General features: G+C 38.1%; 1 protein-coding gene across 7 annotated transcripts; it reads left to right on the top strand.

Moving 5' to 3' along the window:
* Nucleotides 1-38: 38 nt before the first annotated feature.
* gan (gigaxonin) lies at nucleotides 39-16,801 on the top strand. Of its 7 annotated transcripts, none has more exons than XM_067500729.1 (14): nucleotides 2,159-2,293; nucleotides 2,766-2,813; nucleotides 2,904-3,060; nucleotides 3,162-3,259; nucleotides 3,352-3,384; nucleotides 3,592-3,660; nucleotides 3,846-3,997; nucleotides 4,287-4,408; nucleotides 4,543-4,655; nucleotides 7,864-8,013; nucleotides 9,718-9,854; nucleotides 11,554-11,688; nucleotides 12,154-12,263; nucleotides 12,456-16,801. In XM_067500729.1, exons 4-14 carry the CDS (start codon nucleotides 3,257-3,259, stop codon nucleotides 12,626-12,628), a joined length of 1,197 nt encoding a protein of 398 aa, XP_067356830.1. In that variant the 5' UTR covers nucleotides 2,159-2,293; nucleotides 2,766-2,813; nucleotides 2,904-3,060; nucleotides 3,162-3,256; the 3' UTR covers nucleotides 12,629-16,801. The 7 variants fall into 7 exon arrangements, with proteins under 7 accessions (XP_067356825.1, XP_067356824.1, XP_067356826.1 ...); XM_067500728.1 differs by having other exon boundaries at nucleotides 3,349-3,384; XM_067500724.1 differs by lacking the exons at nucleotides 2,766-2,813; nucleotides 2,904-3,060; nucleotides 3,162-3,259; nucleotides 3,352-3,384 and adding exons at nucleotides 39-161; nucleotides 1,249-1,494; nucleotides 1,714-1,828 and having other exon boundaries at nucleotides 1,943-2,293.
* Nucleotides 16,802-19,673: the final 2,872 nt, after the last annotated feature.

Genomic DNA, 19,673 nt, shown 5'->3' with positions numbered 1-19,673 from the left:
TCCGACTGAAAGTAATTTATACACAATCCTGTAGGTGCAGCATTGGTGCACAGGTTGCTTGTAAAGTATTGGAACGCCGTCTATTCAAACTTCTTCCGCCTGGCTTATGCTGCATTCAGAGCCCGTCGCATTCTGCTAGCAAAACATCGGCGAAAGTACAGGCGAGTTTCTACTTAACTCGTTTAAAGCGATATCATTAAATGCTATCTTGTTCATTAGAGGTATCTCTTAACAAAGTATCTTGTTATGTGAAATGTTTTGTTTATTGTTTAATTGAATTGGGATATGTAGCTGATGCATTTATACAGTCGCAGGTGAATTCGTATTCACAATATTTTCTGTGGCTTGAATGCATCACAAAACATGTTTTCACGTTGACTTGCAACATTGTCGCCCGAAAGGAGTGATACACGTTGTCCTAGTTAAATGTTGCTTATTAGATTCAATCCCTTAAAAAAAGCTAAGTGCAGTCTTAAGGTAAGACGTTTAAAAAGAGTTAAGTTTGATAACGTTAGCTAACAGAAACAAAATGACATAACTTTGCAAGCGTCAAGCAGGGCACACGCCTATGTCATTGTGTTTGTTGCGTTAAGTTAGCTGTCTGCATTTGCTTTTAATTTTACCAACCAAATTACACAAATGTTTGCTTCTCCTTTAATTTCTCTAGCGTCATTATATCGCGTTCATCATGGAAACTGTCGATATGTTATTTGTTTTGCTAGTTGTTGCCCAGTCTTTACTGGGCACCAGCAGCTTCACCAAACCTAATACGTATATCTTTCAATTTATACAAGTTTTTATACACTACAGTTATGTAAACTGCAAATTAAAAGACATGTTTTTGTTTTACGAATCTTCAAGGTTTCCCACAATATTCGGTATAATGTTACATGCAATTTACTAAACCGTACATTTTTTCATTTACATTGTTTTCTTACATTTAGCCCCCTTTAACTTTGGTGTTACTATTATGCAGCTGGCTTTATATTCTAAGATTTCCGAGGTTTTGGGTTAGGTGTGTGTCTCCATAACTAGTGATCTATATCTACTTCCAGTGTTCATACAAAATCTATGTATTGTAGTGGTAGAGGACTGACATTAACTAGCTAGACCAGTAGCTTGAGAAATCATTCGCTAATACGACTGTTATTGAAGAAAATGATGTGTGATGTGAAAGAACTGCAGAATGTCCTGTGCCCATTTGTTTCAAGCCTTCAGTTGTGGTTTATTCTTAAATTAATTTGATAGTGAGCTGGGAGACATTTTAAAGGAGTGAACAACATTTGTTCGGGCTGTCACAAGCCTAGACATGCCCAATTCTGGATCGAGTAAACCTGGTTCAAAGGTTTCAGACCCACAGCATTCACAGAAACTCCTCAGGGTCCTTCGCACCTTCTGGCAGGAACAAAGTTTCCACGATGCACTACTGGTGGTCGATGGAGAGGAGCTTCCTGTCCAGAAAAACATCTTGGCTGCTTCTAGCCCTTATATCAGGTCAGTAATTTCAGAAGGGACCACTGTTTGTCATGTTCTGTCAGGGGACCCAGTAACAACAGTGTACATAGGATTAGGCAAATTATTAACATTGGCTGGTGTTCACATAACATGGGTGTGTCCACAACTGCAATGGTTCTGCAGGTCTCAGTTGTATTTGTTGTTGTTGTTGTTTTCCTGCTCTATCATAATCATTTGTGTAAATTATTTTTGTGTTAGGACAAAGCTGAACTATAATCCTCCCAAGGCAGATGGGTCTATGTACAGAATTGAGCTGCAGGGGGTCTCTATGGCCATCATGAAACAGATCCTGGACTACGTCTTCAGCGGTGAAGTGAGTGTGGAGGATTTAGGTGTGGTAATTCCAAGTGATGGTTTCCTGCCCATTCAATTCATGTGTTTCATTTCACCACTTAAATGTTTGTGTATGTCTGCCCTTCACACACAGATCAGTGTGAGTGAAGAGACCATCCAGGATATGGTGCAAGCATCTGACCTGCTCCTCATGACTGACCTCAAGTCCCTGTGTTGCCAGTTTTTAGAGAGTTGCATCAACGCCGAGAACTGCATTGGCATTCAGCTCTTCTCTCTGCACTACTGCCTTTACCATGTCCACTATGTTGCCACAGAGTTTCTGCAGACACATTTTCATGATGTAGCACTCACCGAAGAGTTCAGGGAGCTGCCCCCAAACCGGCTCTGTGAGGTGCTTGCCATGGAGAAGCTAAATGTGGGCAATGAAAGGCATGTGCTGGAGGCTGTCGTACGATGGTTTGCACATGACCCAGAGGATCGCAGGGTGCGTAATGTTCATTTTGGGTTTAGTGAGTAGATAATGAAAAAAAGCAGAAGGGTATTTTTAGCTCACCTAAGTTAATCTAATATAAGATTAACAGTTAAAAAGTCACTTTTAGACCTTTAGAAAGGTACGCACTGTATAAAGCTTTTAATAAACAGATAAGACATTACTTTGCTTTGTTGGAGTAAAGTTTCTAACGGGTGAAGTAGGACATGGGTTTGGCCTTTCTTAATGTGGGTTTCCACAGCAGGAGCCCACCTGAACCATAACATGGAACTTTAACTGTAAAGATGTTCAGTTCTGGTTTGCTTTTCTGCCTAGTTTTCTCCCTTTTCTTGTGTGTAGTATCTGCTTATGCTGAAGATACTCTACTTTATTTTTGCTAGATAAATACTAATAGTCACCCATATAGTCCTTGTTAAAGGCATCACTGGCTTTTGTTATGTGTTTGTTTATGTATTTTTACAAATAGGTAGTTTCACAAAATTAATCTGAGGTGTGAAGACTGCTTGGACAAGAGGTATTGCTGACATGAACTTAGAAACTTGGGGAAAAAACATGGAAAAGCTGAACAAGTGATTGAGCTCCAGTTTGTTTGGAATATTTCTAGGCTTCAACCAGTGCTGCTAGTTGAAAGTTTCTGGAACCCCTGCAAGTTCCTGGTACTTGATTTATTACTGCCTCCTGAGGGTTGCTAAGGTTTAGCTACCAGAACTTGTCTCGAAAGTAGCCTGAGTGCAATGGAAACGTGATCCACAACCAAGAGGGTAAGGTTTAGTTCCAGCTCACTAACTTCCTGTGCTGGAAACCCACCATTAGGCTACATTTATGCTGCAGGCCCTAATGCTTATTTCTTATTATTTGATAGATCACATTTATTTTAATGAGTGATGTGACCAACTCAAGTGTGAACACAATTGTGTGACGGTCAGATCATGCAATCTCGTCAAAAACTGCTCAGATATGGTATGTTCTGTCCAATTTGGTTAGCAGAAGTTTCTATACAGTTTGTCCAACAAACTTGTTCACGTCTTCCTTTATTTCTCACCCCCCAGAAGAATGTAGAAACATCACTCAACATAGGTGATAAGGTATCACCACATTTGAATGTGTAAATAGGCAATATCTTCCCAAGGTGTTCACTAATTTGAATTAAACTAAGAGTAAGTCATCCTTGTGTTTATGATTTGTTCCTGTGCCCCCATGTGGTGAAAATTTTTATTTGATCAATTCTTCTCTTAAATCTTTCCAGAAATATCGCAAAGTTAAGTGAGTGCTGATGGATCATGTATTTGTAGGTACACATGAAAGAGGTGATGTCTGCAGTGTGGCTGCAGGGCCTGGATGTGAGCTACCTGAGAGAGCAGGTACGAGAACCTTTAAGTGCATCACACTTTGCGTCAAGTGCCTGCTTCATAGTTTTGCAACTAATCCAACAATAAAACGTGATAATTTGATTGTATATTCAGTGTTTGACAAAGTTTTGCTGTTTTTGAAGCAGTTGGCTGACTCGGTAGCTAACTTCAGTGTGTGTTGTATGCTATCCCATCAGGCCATGGGGGAGCCACTAATGAGGGAGGTGATCAGAGAGTACTGCCAGGCATTCCTGGAGGCTGGTCAGCCACATGGAGCAGATCTGCTTGCTGCCTTCAAACCTCGAGGTTACTCTGAGTGTATTGTTATTGTTGGAGGAGAAGATCGCAAGTGAGTCTGTTATCTTTAATTTTTATCATTAGAATTTAGTTTCAATTTTGGGCTTTATATAATAGTCAAGCAATACTCTTAAGATAACCACAAGATTTTGCCCAAATGTTTTGGAGAACAGTATTTAGTTAAAGAGATTAAGTATCAGTAGTATTTCATAACTTGACTTGAAACTTGAAATGTAGTTGTTACTGTGCTTAGAAGAATAGGTTAAATTTGTTCTGAATTCACCTAAATCACACGGGTGAGTCACATCCTCTCTGGTCTGATTGGTTTTCATCTTGCACAGGACCAGAAAGCCAACTGCTGAGATGCACTGCATGTGTCCGCTCTATGACCCCAACAGGCAGGCCTGGATTAAACTGCAATCAATGAGCATTGCCCGCATCGGACATGGGGTTGTCGCTGCCGGTCAGTGAGAGCCCAGGAAGCTTATGTAGCTCATGTCACGAATTACTACTTTACTGCCCTTTAGCATATTTATGTAAATGGCCGGTCCCCCACATGCATGAGGCTGTAATAAAAAAGGGTTTCTTGTCTTTTAGAGGGCTTTCTTTTTGTGATGGGAGGAACAGATGAACAAAACACCGTCTTGAACAGTGGAGAGAAATATGACCCGGACTCCAACACTTGGAGCACTATACCACCAATGCTTCAGGTATACCCACCTTTTCCACATTAACAACTGACTGTTTCTTTTGCATTTTGTGTCACTTTCAATGTTGGTATTTACTATAAATGCCATCAATTCAACTATTTTTGTCAAATAGACACTACGGGGTTAAAAATTAGTCTTCCTGCTTTTGAAATTTGCTGCGGTGTACAGCTACTGGTCAAATAATTAGAATATCTTCACAAAGTTGATGTATTACACCAATTCCATTCAAGAAGTGAAACTTGTATAATGTATACATTCATTCCACACAGACTGATATATTTCAAGTGTTTATTTCTTTTAATTTGATGATTATAACTGACAACTAATGAAAACCCCAAATTCAGTATCTCAGAAAATTAGAATATTACTTTAGACCAATATAAAGAAAGGATTTTTAGAAATCTTGGCTAACTGTAAAGTATGAACATGAAAAGTATTAGCATTTACAGCACTCAATACTTAGTTGGGGCTCCTTTTGCCAGAAGTACTGCAAGCAGTGCGGCGTGGCATGGAGTCGATATGTGGCACTGCTCAGGTGTTATGAGAGCCCAGGTTGCTCTGGTAGTGGCCTTCAGCTCTTCTGCATTGTTGGGTTTGGCATATTGCATCTTCCTCTTCACAATGCCCCATAGATTTTCTATGGGGTTAAGGGGGTCAGGTGAGTTTGCTGGCCAATCAAGAACAGAGATACCATGATCCTTAAACCAGGTACTGGTAGAGCTGCGTTGACCTTGGACCTCAGAAAACACAGTGGAGCAACACCAGCAGATGACATGGCACCAAACCATCACTGACTGTGGAAACTTTACCCTGGACCTCAAGCAACATGGATTCTGTCCCTCTCCTCTCTTCCTCCAGACTCTGGATTCCAAAGGAAATGCTAAATTTACTTTCATCAGAGAACATAACTTTGGACCACTCAGCAGCAGTCCGGTCCTTTTTGTCTTTAGCCCAGGTGAGAAGCTTCTGACGCTGTCTGTTGTTCAAGAGTGGCTTGACACAAGGAATGCGACAGCAGAAACCCATGTCTTGCATAGGTCTGTGCGTAGTGTTTCTTGAAGCACTGACTCCAGCTGCAGTCCACTCTTTGTGAATCTCCCCCACATTTTTGAACGGGTTTCATTTCACAATTCTCTCCAGGGTGTGGTTATCACTATTACTTGTACATTTTTTTCTTTTTTTCTACCACATCTTTTCCTTCCCTTCGCCTCTCTATTAATGTGCTTGAACACAGGGCTCTGTGAACAGACAGCCTCTTTTGCAATGAACTTTTGTGTCTTGCCCTCCTTGTGCAAGGTGTCAATGGTCGTCTTTTGGACAACTGTCAAATTCGCAGTCTTCCCCATGATTGTGTAGCCTACAGAACTAGACTGATAGACCATTTAAAGGCCTTTGCAGGTGTTTTGAGTTAAGTAGCTGATTAGAGTGTGGAAAAATCCTTTCTATGTATTGGTTTTAAGTAATTTTCTAATTTTCAGAGATACTGAATTTGGGGTTTTCATTAGTTGTCAGTTATAATCATCAAAATTAAAAGAAATAAAGACTTGAAATATATCAGTCTGTGTGGAATGAATGTATACATTATATAAGTTTCACTTCTTGAATGGAATTAGTGAAATACATCAACTATGTGAAGATCTTCTAATTATTTGACCAGCAGTTGTATTGTTGTTTGTGCAGCCATGTTACTGTGAAAATTATGCCTTTTTGTTAGTTCACTTAATGGCCAGTAGGTGTCAGTGCAAGTGCTGCAACAGAAGTTCACTCTCAGTAAACTGAGTGTCTCCCAGTTTGCCAACTCCCAGTCACATGCTCACATTTTATATAGAAATGCATCTAATTCACATGCTGTGTTGACCAGCTGTTGTTGAATCCCCCAGAATCAAATGACAGACTGTAATGCCCCTTGAGTCAAATTAGTTTTTTGTGAAACTCGGCTTGGTTTGAACAATTTGGCAAATGCTTTTATCTAAAGCAGCAAAGAAGCACACAACAGGGAGAACTTAGGCTTCAATTTCTTGCAAAAGGACACTTCAACAAGTGGCCAGGATGAACTAAGAATTAAACCTCTGACCATGTAATTCATTGAGGATCCTTTACTGTACCTACTGAACTACAGCTGATCTCCCCCCACATTTACATGTTTGTTTAGAATTTTCTATATTTCTGGATCAAAATAGAGTAAATCAGTGTCATGTCAAATTGAAATTGACGTTTGTGTTATTATAAGACAGATATTTTTTATTAATATATATAAAACAAAGATTAAATCAAATAATCTGTGAAGATTCTCAGTTATCCAGACCTCTGGCTCAACCTGTTTCCCATTGTTCATGCTGCCCTTTCAGCCATTCCTAGGACGCTTAAAACCACTTCACACATCCACCAAGAGTGCCACACCTAACGTCACCCATCTTAGGGGTTTAGGGGGTTAGGGTCATAATGATTACATCTTGATGACTTCACCCTGTTCCCATCTCCCACCTTAATGAGCCTATTCGGGCCAGAGTGGAACAAAGGCCTACTCTGGAGGATATAACTGGGTTCCCTAGCCACTTTTATTCAGACTGAAAAAGCTGCTTGGATAAGTAGCAAAATGTTTCTAACTAAGAAGAAAAAAAGTCCAGTTGACATGATTCAACATTGGGATTAAATTAAATCATTTGCTTGGAAACAATGTTTTTAATTTTTAACTAAAGTTTCCAAACCAAAAGGACCAATGTATCCTGGGGATACAATCTACAATAGTGTAATTGAAAAAAATCCATAATGAGACAGTCACAAAATGTTAATCCAAGTGTTAGATTATATATTTTTATATAATTTATGTGTGTAAATGGTTCAGCCCAGTGAGGGTTAACCTGGAGAGGTGCTGTTAAAGGCTTCTGTTTACAAGACTCACAGAAAAGCACTGGTAGCAGTGCAAAGATACTTAAGTTTTTTTTTTTTAATGTGACAAGTGCTGGGCAGAATGTAGCAGAGCAGAGATAGGGACAGTTGGGTTGTGTTTGAGTACTGATTTGGAATCTCATACTACAACCATCTTAATTCCCACAAGTTGCATATTTTAGCTTTAACCAAAATGTGCGTCTGGGAAAAACTCGGACACCCACAAGGAAGCACCAGGGGCTCTTGAAGTATATGTAGACATGACGCAAAGTTCTGGGAATTTGCTGTGGTTTGATTATCATGTCACTGACTTACACAGGCTCGCCAGAACTTTGGTGTGGTGGAACTGGATGGTCTGATCTATGTTCTTGGAGGAGAGAACGATGTAACAGAGCTTATCACTGTTGAAGTGTTTGACCCTCACTTCAGTACCTGGAAAATGCAGACTAGTATGACCATGATCCGCAAGGTAATAACACATATACTTATCATTTTCCATTTGATTCTTTGTTAGACTTAAGTTAGCTCTTTAGCCAGTTGGGTTGATATAAAGTTTAAGAAAATTTGGTTGCATTCAGTAACAACTGCATCAGCTGCTAAAGGGTCTGACTTCAATACCATCGAATCAATTCAAGCCTTGCAGTTCGGCATCAGATTTATACAAAGAGAAAGCTCACACGTGACTTTCTCGAACCTTTTAACATTACTGTTAGGCTTCAGCAGTGGTGTAGATTTTAAAACAGTGACTCTGTATTTGCAACAACTCCAATTGAAGTTCAGCTGTGCATCTTTGTTGCATGTCATTCATCCTAATTTTTTTTTTTTCTCTTGTCACTTCCTGTAATTGTGAAAATCGAGATAAAAGTTTTTGTAATGATCACAAAGCCCATCTCCAGAAAAGTTGGGACACTGTAAAATGTAAATACTATGAAAATGCAATGATTTGCAAATCATTTAAAACCTTTTTTTGATTTTAAATAGTTAAAAGCTAACATATCAAGGAATATGAAACTAACTGCTTGTTTGGAATGTGATGCCAGCAACACTTCTCAAAGAAGTTTGTAGAGGAGCATGTTTTTTTTTACTGCTCTATAACCTCCTCTTTCAACCATACTCTGTTTGGGAACATACAAACTTCATTTTGAAAGACATTGTCTGCATAGCAGCATATGTTGCTCCAAAACCTGTAGATATCATTCAGTATTAATAGAGCAGATGTACAGTTACCCATGTTGTGTGCATTAATGCAACCCTACACCATCACAGATGGTGGCCTTTAACCTGTGTGCTGATAAGATGTCAGATTGTCCCTCTGCCCTTTAGCATTTAAGATCCAGCATCCATAATTTCCAAATGATTCAAGGTTTTGACTCCTCAGACCTCAGGACAGTTTTTCATGTCACCTCAGTCCATTTCAAATGATCTCTGAATCAGAAAATGAAGCAGCATTTCTGGATCTGGTGGTTTCTTCGAATGGTAAAGTTTTAAAAACAGCAAATTGTGTCACTAACAGTGGTTTTAACGGGTGTGTCTAAGCCCATGCACTTATTTGCACTACAGAAACATCTCTGTTTTAACAACAGTGTTGCCTCAGGGCCTGAGGATCACAACCATTTTCTGTATTCTCAAAATTTTGTAAAGATTATGTGCTGCAGATGAAGAAATTAGATACATTTTACATTATTCTTAAGTTTTTAAACTTTCTGTCCTTGTAGTCTTTGACAGAGTAATGAACTTCACTCCATTCTTATTTCTGAAAGAGCCAGGGATACTATTTATACTAAATCACTCATGATACTGCCCTTTTGCCAATTAATGTAATTAGTTGTGAGACGCTTCACTAGGTGTCTTAAGCATTCCACAATTTTTCCATTGTTTTGTTGGACCGTCCCAAATTTTTTGAAATTCAAAATGAGCAAATATGTTTCAGAAAACAATCCAGTTTTAACATTTGATATGTTGTATTTTACCATTAACAATGATAAATCATTTGCAAATCATTTGCAACCGTTTCAAAAAAGTTTTGCTTGCGTTTGCTTCCTGCTAACCCACATAAAAAGAACCAACCCATGCCCAGCAGTCACACAGAACTTAGACCGAGTGCGAACGTCTCTCCTCTCTAACCCGTAACGCATACTGTCATTTGAACAGCTATGTGTGTCTTCTCCTTCAGGTTGGCTGCTACGCTTCCATGAATAAGAAAATTTATGCTATAGGTGGGGGCTCCTATGGGAAGCTGTTTGACTCTGTTGAATGCTTTGACCCCAAAACCCAGCAGTGGACTGGCCTCTGTCCTCTGAAAGAAAGGAGGTAAACACAGCAACAGATTTTGTCAGCTTTTATTATCATAGCAGAAGAAAAGAAAGAGGATATATGCTTTGATCCGCTGATAAACATCAACTAAAACTTCATATTTGTTTCATTTTCTTGTATAATGTCCTTATCTTTCTCTTTTAGGTGCATTGACAGTATTTTCTTTGTCGCATCTTAACTTCAGCCGCAGTGTTGCAAAACAGGAAATAAAACATCCCACCACCATTGTCATCCACCCACAAGTTTTAGCTTTAGTTTCATTTTGACTTCCCTCAGACAACACTGTAGTCTTATTAACATATTGGGATGTCACTCAAGAAGGTGAAGTAGCTTTAACAGAGGTCGCTGAGTCACATGAGTCATCTGTTAGTCATAGCAGAACCTCTGGTCTCAAAATAAGAAGTAACACTGAACATTCAGTATCAGTGGATTACCGGTATTATTTTTGTATTTGAGATGCCATAGAAATGGATTGAAATGTGTACACTGACCCTTAAGGAGGAATGTTATCATGTTATCATGATGCAGTGAGTTATTTTTTTTTTATTTATTTTATTTTTTTGTGGACAACACTTTTAAACTAAGCTCAGTACATAAGCTCAAAATTAAAATTTATAGCTTTGGTTGGTCATTAAGGGATAAGGCGAGTTACTTTGTTACTATGAACAAAACCTAAAAAAAGACAAACAATACATTGTTTCTACTCCCTGCAACATCTGTGAATTGTGAACCTAGATTATCTAATTTGTCTCTGCCAAAGAGCTTTGTTGTAGTTCAAAAAGTATTTTAATAGCTTTTCAAAAATCTAAGAACGACCATTGAATTTATTTATTTATTTATATTTACTTGATTCTTTGTTGCAGAAATCCATTTCAGACAGAGTGATGGTTGCAATATAGAAATACATTTAATTAAACGCACAGCACTTGCTATACAGAGCAAACCTAATAATTAATACTCTTTTCACCATTTTGTCATCATGATTTGCCAATTTAAAGAGAGGTATTTCAGATTCTAGTGACTTTTTTTTTTTTTTTTTTGGTTTATTTCTGTAGTAAAAAAAATTTTTCCTCCTCTCGCTACTGAGCATAGTCACTATCTACCTCTGGGTTTTAATGCAGAACATTGGCGAGTATCATCTTTTGTCCTAACATCACCCAATGTAGCTGGAATATTCTCTACTCATTCAGTGATTGTTGTCATTTTAACAGCATTATTCACTGAGTTCTTTGCCTTTGAAAGACATTTTTTCGTTTTTAACGTCATGCAGCTAGAAGAATTTGTATTAAAGATCAATCCATTCTTTTGGCATGTGCAGTCATCAGTTTACTCATTTTTATAGAAATTTATGGCCATCACAATATGTACTTTTTTTTTTGGTTGTGTACTTCTGTCCCTTACACCCTTATACTGTGGTTTGTCATGAATGTGTTTATCTGTATAAGCACATTGTGCAGAAAAAGTGATTTGTCAGAAGTTATGTGGATTAGCCAACGGCAGTCACTCAAGTATGGTTATTTTACTCATAAGCAGCTTCTCAGTTCAAATAAAATATGTAGTAACTTCGTTTACTCACATTTGGTATAAGTTTACTGTTGTTATAAATTTATATGGCAACACAACCTGACATCTCCAGAGACAATATTACCCAGATTACCCAGGCCTGTATCTAAAAATTCGTCATTTTCCTGTCAAGGTTTGGTTCAGTAGCTTGTGGTGTCGGCCAGGAGCTTTACGTGTTCGGTGGAGTTAGAAGCCAAGAGAATGATAACCCCGAGCAAAGACACATGACAACCTGCAAGTCTGAGTTCTACCATGATGAAATGAGGAGGTCAGTATAAAGTCATCACCTCTAAAGGAATATTTTTTCTTAAGCGTCAGCTTATTCTTGACCTTGGAGTCAGCAGTCCCACCACATAGACCAATTGTTGTGAAACATCTCACTATATTGCATGATTTAATTAACAGGTGGATTTGGTTTATATCTTTTTTTTTTAGTTATACTTTATTGAATTCCATCAAGTTCTTCCATGAATTGAAAATTTAATATTTTGTTTTCAGTTTAAAAACATTGAAGCACAATGATACTTTGCTTCAGGGATGCAAAGACAAATAAATTAGATTTAAGAATGTGTTTGTACAGATAGTTACTTAATTATTTGACATTTGGGCATTCTTTATCTACAAAATGGAAACAAATTGGTCCGACATTCCTGACAGTATTCCAGTCCGAGATATTTTATAATTTGAGAATGAAATGTTTTTTTTGTGTGTGTGTTTGTTATGACTGGTGTAGGTGGATGCTCCTGGATGACCAGAACCTGTGTATCCAGACCAGCTCATCCTTCGTCTATGGTGCTGTGCCCATTGGAGCCAGCATCTATGTAGTGGGAGACCTTGATACAGGTAAGTAGAGAAACACCGTTCACATCAACAGCACTCTAATGGTCAGCAATGAGAAAGAGAGATTATTTTTAACAACTAGTCTATTACCTGGTTAAATACAGGATAAAAAAAATAATAATAAATAAATAAATAATGGGGTTACAGGCATTTCAGTATTTGACTTAGTAAGGTCCATGTTTCCTGTGAACACAGGTACAAGCTTCGACTACATCCGGGAGTTCCGCCGCAGCACTGGGACATGGCATCGCACCAAGCCTATGTTAGCCTCCGACCTCTCCAAAACAACTTGCGCCGCCCTGCGCATCGCCAACTGCCGACTGTTTCGCCTTCAGTTAAGCCAGGGCCTGTTCCGAATCAGAGTCTGACTGTGTGTCGGCACTGTACACTTTCACGCTTGCACACGTGCTTCGTACCTGCTGTAGGCCTGGGTTTAAGGAGATTTCTGAGCACTACTATTATAATCGCTGCACTTAAGAATTGTCATGGTCTGTTCAGGGGTGTATACTTGAGACCCTTTTGCTGTATGACTCAATAGGTAAAAGGATTTTTTAACATTATAAGTTTTGTGCCTGTTTAGTTCATCTTAATTTTTGTTCATTTTAATGTTGGAATGCATTTTTGAATTTTTATTTTAATGTCATTCCTCATGTTGTTTACAGGTGATCTGCTTGGTGAGGGATGTGAGGCTTGGTAAATTAACCACTGCATTATCTGATAATTATATGATCTACATATTGGGAAAGCATATTACTGGTATTGTTGTGATGCAGTTTGCAGTAAAGGATTTGCTTTGCTTTGTGGTTTATTGTTTGTATTGGATGGGGGGGGGGGGGTGAAACTGTCAAGATACTGTATATGCAGCAGCTGCATTTTATAGGTTAATTGTAAAAATGAATTTAGTTCTGTCAAAGTTACGTGGGAAGTTAGTACTTTAGACTATGAGAGCAGATGGATGTTGGTCTCTGTTGTCAGCTTTGCTGTAGACCACAATACAATCCATCCACAAAACATGGCATTTCGAGAAAATGCAGCTGCTCACTATGTCAAGCCTGTGATCATGCGAGTTTAGTTAATATTGCACTGTGGATGATGACTCTAATAGCATCTGGGCTCCAGTCTGCCTATACAGTTGGCATCAACCTGTGCCAACTGCATCTTGATCAAATGTAAATAGGAAGGAAATTGCAAGCAGCTGCTTGTTGTAAAGTTATATCATCAGTCTTTTGGCCTTTTATAGATTTCAAACAAAGCTGTGGCCCCAGCGCAGGAATTGTCTTTGTATTTATTTGTGGCTTTGTCCAACAAAATCACATGTGGCAGTGTATACTGTGCTACTTGCTGTCTTATTCTGATTAGCTGGTTCGGAGACTTGGCAAACGCGACATTGTGAATATTTGGTCCTGGTAAAAGTTTGATTTTCGATGTGGTTGAAATGACAGCATAAGTTGTTTCAGCAAATAGGACCCCCAAATTGAGTTGCTGTAGCATTTATGTCTGTTGTCTTTGGGAAGCAAAGGAGAGAGTTACTTTGGATGAATGGGTCAGCAAAACGTGCGTTTCTGTTTCTTACTGATGTCCAACATTAATTTCTTCATTGAAAGGGAGTGGTTGTGGGTGTGTGGCAATGGAGATGTTGCCGCATAAGTTGTTGATGTTGTTGGAACATTAGCTTTAGCTACCTTCTTCTCTTTGCATCAAACATGAAAATACACGTGTTGGGTTATTATGCAGCCATTGTCAATGCTGGAGGGATCACATTCTTTGATGGCTACTACATTCTGTGCCATGGAAAACAAAATATCATCCCATTTTCATTGTTTTGGTATCTACTTGGTAACGAAGTATTGGTTCTCACGATATCTCCAATGTCCACCATTAAACTAAAGGTTTTCAAACTTTAAGAAAGTTCTCACTTAGTCTTAAGGTTTTATTTTAGTCAAAGACTAACTAAACATAATGTAATCAGATTAGAAAATTAGATGTCTTGAGGATGTTATGGGGCCCGAAAAACATGTTGTTCACAGGAGCTGTCTCATGTGTCTTTTGTTATTTATTTCAGAGAACTTGTTAGCTGTCTATGCTTATCAAAGCTCTAAAACATCCATCTTTAGACAAGGTTTCACAACAGATTTCTCACTATTGTCCCCTTTGTCTTAGATAAAGAGTGTTTGTAAGGGGTCAGGTGTTTGTTTCTACCTACAGATTACAACTAATACCTATGCAGTAACTTATGATGTACAGTGTAGAGGAGGAAAAATTTAATACACATAATAAACATTATGTTTAGTACATACTTTATCTGAAATGAATAATGATATTAGAGTAAAATTACCGTAACATCCTCAAGACATCTAATGAAATCCATTAACTGGTATCAGTCTGCAGCAGATCCTTCACTGAGAACATTCATACACTGAGAACATTCATACACTGAAAACAAATGTTCGCAAGCCAAAGTATGAGTGCTTTACTTGATTGTCAGTCGGCTGGGCGGAACACGTTCACATGTTCTCAAAACTTTTGCATAATTTTTGTTGGCATGCACACCCCTGTGATTTATATTACATTAATGTTAGCCTTAACCTGCTTAGTTAAACTACCTCACCTTGATTCTCATATACGATAGATCTGGGTACAGCTGTGTTTTGCAGTAGAAAACTGTCAATTGATGACTTTCATCTTTTCCACTTTTAGCCCCACTTCTGTGCAGAACATCAGGGAATGTCCTTGCATTGTTTTAGTTATTTTTTTTATTTTTATTTTTTTTTTTGCAGACACCACACTGCTTCTAAGTTCCTGGACACTCCTGCATATTAATAGCAGCTTCCTGATGCCCGCAGATTATTTACAATATTCTTGTTGTTGTAATTGGACCCGTCATTTGGCTTTGTGCCTCGGTTTTACTTTAAGACAGTAAAGCTATGTGGTGTTAGCAAACTCTTATTAGCAGCTCTGGTGCGCCATACAAATGAGACGCTCAGGGACAGTACCAAGGGTAGGTCAGATTTGTAGAAACATACTTGTAATTTGATAAAATTCCAAGGTCGCACAGAATAATGTCAGTGGTAGAAAGTATTTTAGTACCTTTTTAGAGTATAATTTAGATGTACTTTTACTTTCTTTTTTATTTTCCATTTTTATACATTTGACTTCACTACATTTACTTGAAAACAATGGTTACTTTTTAGAATCGAATCCATAAAACAAAATACAGTGTCATTGTCAGACTTAATTGATCCTCGGTGTAAAATTCGCAAACCATCTCAGCTGTAAAATGAAAGGGATGAACAAATGAATGCATCAGTAATTATAATCCAATTATATATTCCTTGATGTGAAATTAGCCATTCTGGACAAAGAGAACATTTACTTTTGTTACTTCATGTATCTTTTAAAATAATGCTTTTTTTTTGTACCTAACTACCATTTTAAATACAGTATGTTTACTTTTATTTCTACTTTTACTTATGTTAATGTTCTGAGTGCTCCTTCCACCATTCACTGGTTTCACGTCAATCAGGTGATCATGTGGCTATTCGTATGTGCAACGTACCCTAATCCCTTATTAAGAATTCATTTACAGCTGCAAAACTTTGTCTCGCATTCTTTTTAATTGGTAAATAAAGTAAAAAGTTGTTTTTATCAACATAATTTTTATTATGAATGCTTCTTTATCAGAAATTGATTGAAGTGGATTTTTATTTAATTTATTAAGAGGAAGCACTGATTTACACAGGTATAATCATTATTTTACGGTATGAATGTGCATTTAATATCTTAATTTAAACAAACGCTTCTGCCATTTCAAAATAAGGGAATGCAAAGTTTTGGTTGGATTGCTTTTGATTTATATGTTGTTGCACAAAGAAGTAAATCCAGAACTAAATTCCACTATTTACTGATTAACTCAGACTAATGGTTAAAGCAAAGAGCTATACGTTACTGTCATCATAAATGTAAAGGGATTCAGTCTGGTCCTTGTAGAAATATTCCTCTGGCCCCTATGTCATTACCATTTTACGAGCCATTCTAGTGGAACAGGTATTATAATATAGGGACTATAGGAAGGTTTTTTGGTAAAAGGCTTTTGTTTTTATGTTATGCCAACAAATGAAAATATATTACAAATCTCTCTTACAGTACACTCACAGTGATACTAATCATTAAAGTATTTCCTGTTCGTCATCATTCTGTGAAAACTAAAAAGCAGCAGTACTGTGCTTCCCTATTTTTGGATAGATACTTTACACGATATGACACAATGAAATGTTACGTTTCTGAGCTGCTGCATACTTACTGTTACATGTTACCACTCACATGTTGACTGGCTGTATTGTGATATTCTGGAACACACCCTGAGGCAAAAGAACAGCAGTGTGACCTGTATATTGGCTGGTTTTAACCAGTCATGTTGTGAAAGTTTGGGACAGTGGATGCAGTTTAAACTTGTGTAAGTTGTGTGGGGAAGTTTTGTAAGATATTGTCCATGAGTGTCATTTATTTACGTCAAAGGTATTAAAACACTAGTGTTCACTATACACCCTCATGTCTCATGTGTTTTGTTTAAATTCTGCCAAAGTGCTTATTTTGAGGTATTTAAACAGCTGGTATTATGGCCATTGCTTTAATACATTTTTAAGGTATGAACAAACTCACTATGGTTTAAACATATGTGTGACATTTAACCCAAAGACCTCGGCAGTCTAAAAAGGGTGGAGCTGCTTTGTCTTCTGATAATATGAACAGGCTGCCCAATAGCTCAGTAGCTTTTTCACACTATTGTGGAGGCCGTTGTGCTCTCACCCCCAGTCAATGAAAACAGCCTATTGCCTATTGTCTTGAACTGCAACTGCAACTATTTACTGTCTTACTCTATTTACATTCCAATAGTTAAACTGCATACTGATGTGTAAACAAAAGTCTGATCCTGAATGAAAAACAGGAAGAACCTGCTGTTGTACAATTGAGACGTCAACAAGGATGTTTCAGAATGGTGATATCATTCTTCTTGATGCACAGAGCTGGGTAATAAAAATAAATGACTGGCCTTGTTTCGAAAGTTTAGCAGTTATTATTTAAAGCATACTTGCTTCTCACTTGGCTGCAGTGCAGACTACAGAAGTTGTAAATGGCCCGTAACCGCTCTGAACGCACTCAGCATATCTGTTGCCATGGGTGGGCTTCATCACATATCTGATTTAATGGTTGGGTGTAATTTCACAGTGGGACCAGTTTTAACACAACTCGCTCATCAAGGCTTTTGGAGCAGGGGGGTAGGGGCTGGGCAGAGCAAAGACGATTTATTCCGGGTCTCATTTTAGCCAGAGCTTAAGTTGCACACTGCAAGTTTAATTGTGGTTCGCACTTTATTATCAAGAATGTAATATTTGGGGTTTTCCATCACTACAACACATTTACATTTTACAACGATTTGCATTGTACTACATAGGCTGTTGATACTTGCTTTTTTTGCCTTGCTTCACCTTTTAAGTACAAGATGCTACAGTATTTTGTTTAATAAACCTCATAACCCAGTGATTGGGTGACATTAAAAAACCTTGTGTGGAAAGTTATAACCTGACATGAGGAGCGAGCTGCTATGGATCATAATCTACATCTCCAGTTTTCCTCTGATGTCACCGTTAGATACCTTTGTCTTCGATGTGATGACACACTGACTTGTGTTTTAATTTTTAAAAGTGAAGAAAATTTTGGCAATTTATTTTTTAATTACACACTGAATTTTTATTTAAAATTTCCCTACTGCTTTCCAAATCATCCATCACTCTGTCTCCCTGTGAAGCTGCTTCTAAATACAAATTTTGTATTGTCATAAAATACACAATGCTTTGCGTAGTTCTCCACTGTGATCATGGTGAAAGAGCTGTGTTTCTCCACATTATATTAGTCTGCTGGTCAGTGTAAGTCTAGACAAGGGATTAAAAAAGCATGTGACCTGGCTGGAGGTAGAGCAGCTCTCATGACCACTCCCTGAATTCAGACAAGCTGGATCCTGTGACAGATGTGGGTTTGGGGATGTGGTTGTCATGTTACTGAAGAATTAGGTTTACTTTGAGATATTGCATGTGGTAATGGTCAGCTCTGTGGAAGCACACAGTCACATGATGAATCCTACTCACTGGAGGAAGTAATCTTTGAATTACAGTTTGAGCTGTTGATCATGCTCAGACAAATGTTGTCCATTAGTCTCATTTATGTACATCAAAGGTATTAAAAGACTGAAGTGTTCACTATACACCCCATGTGTTTGTATGTTTAGTTAGATTTTTGCCCAAGTGCTTATTTTGAGGCTTTTTTACAAAGACAAGTGTTTTTATAAATGTTTATAACTGACTGGTTTAAAGAATTTCAGGAGATCTTGTCAGCCTACATAAAGGGGAGCTGCTTTGTCTTCTGATAATGTGAACAGGATGCTCTATTTCAGTATCTGGCTCATGGTGCTTCATGAACTCCATCCCAAAACTTTTGGTACTAAATCTTGTTAAAATATCTCTCTGGAATCATTTCAGTTGAAGAGAGTCATCAACTGAGTTTAAGTCATAATGTTGTAAGTTCTTGACGTAATTATGTCACATATTTAATCAAATCATTTCCAGTGTTGCCAAATCAATACCTAACTCTGGCTGTATGACACATATGTTCTCGCTGCACTTCTTTGTTTGCCCCTAGGCTTTCGCTGTCTGTTGACATAACCACTGATAATCAGCTCACGGGTTGGTTTGCATGTTGCAACTTGTCTCCAGAACAACAATGATGGGGTTGCAACAGGAAGGCCTCTGCCAATGGGGTTAGAATGGAAAAAAGAACTGCGGGACATCCAGGTGGGAACATGTGGAAACCTCTGAGCTGGTTGTTGTTGCGAGTTGGTACCCTAGAGATAGGAGGCTGTGAAGCATCTGTTCATCAGCAGTTACATTAGGTGCTGCTTGTTGAACTGTGTTGCTCTGCTCCAACACTCAGCAGAGCTCCCTAGAGATCAATCCTGCAGGTGTTTCAAAACCGTGATGTTATCATGAGGGTTTTTTTCCACTTGCATTTGACAGATTATCCTCTAGTTACGTCTGACAGAAAAGCCATGTTTGACCTAAGGCGCATTCGAATGTAACCTCATCCTTTGGTTATACCTTTGAGAGCCTTGTGACATTGCATCAGATTGTTTTGCGACTAGTTTTGCTGCGTTTCATGACAGTTTTCCATCTCTTGGAGACTAAAGATGTCCAATGTTTGGACTCTTTTTAACAGGAAAAGAGCTAATGTGTTTAGGATACACATATGTCCATGCATGAATATGCCATTAAATAGGCACGAATGAACTATTTTGTAATAGTTTATCACTGTGCACTTGACTGTCAAGTAATAAAATATGTCCTTTGGATCATCATAGTTCAG

Source organism: Channa argus, chromosome 4 (assembly GCF_033026475.1).
Source record: "Channa argus isolate prfri chromosome 4, Channa argus male v1.0, whole genome shotgun sequence".
NCBI classification, from domain to species: Eukaryota; Metazoa; Chordata; class Actinopteri; order Anabantiformes; family Channidae; genus Channa; species Channa argus.
This window is presented reverse-complemented; position numbering and strand designations above follow the sequence as displayed.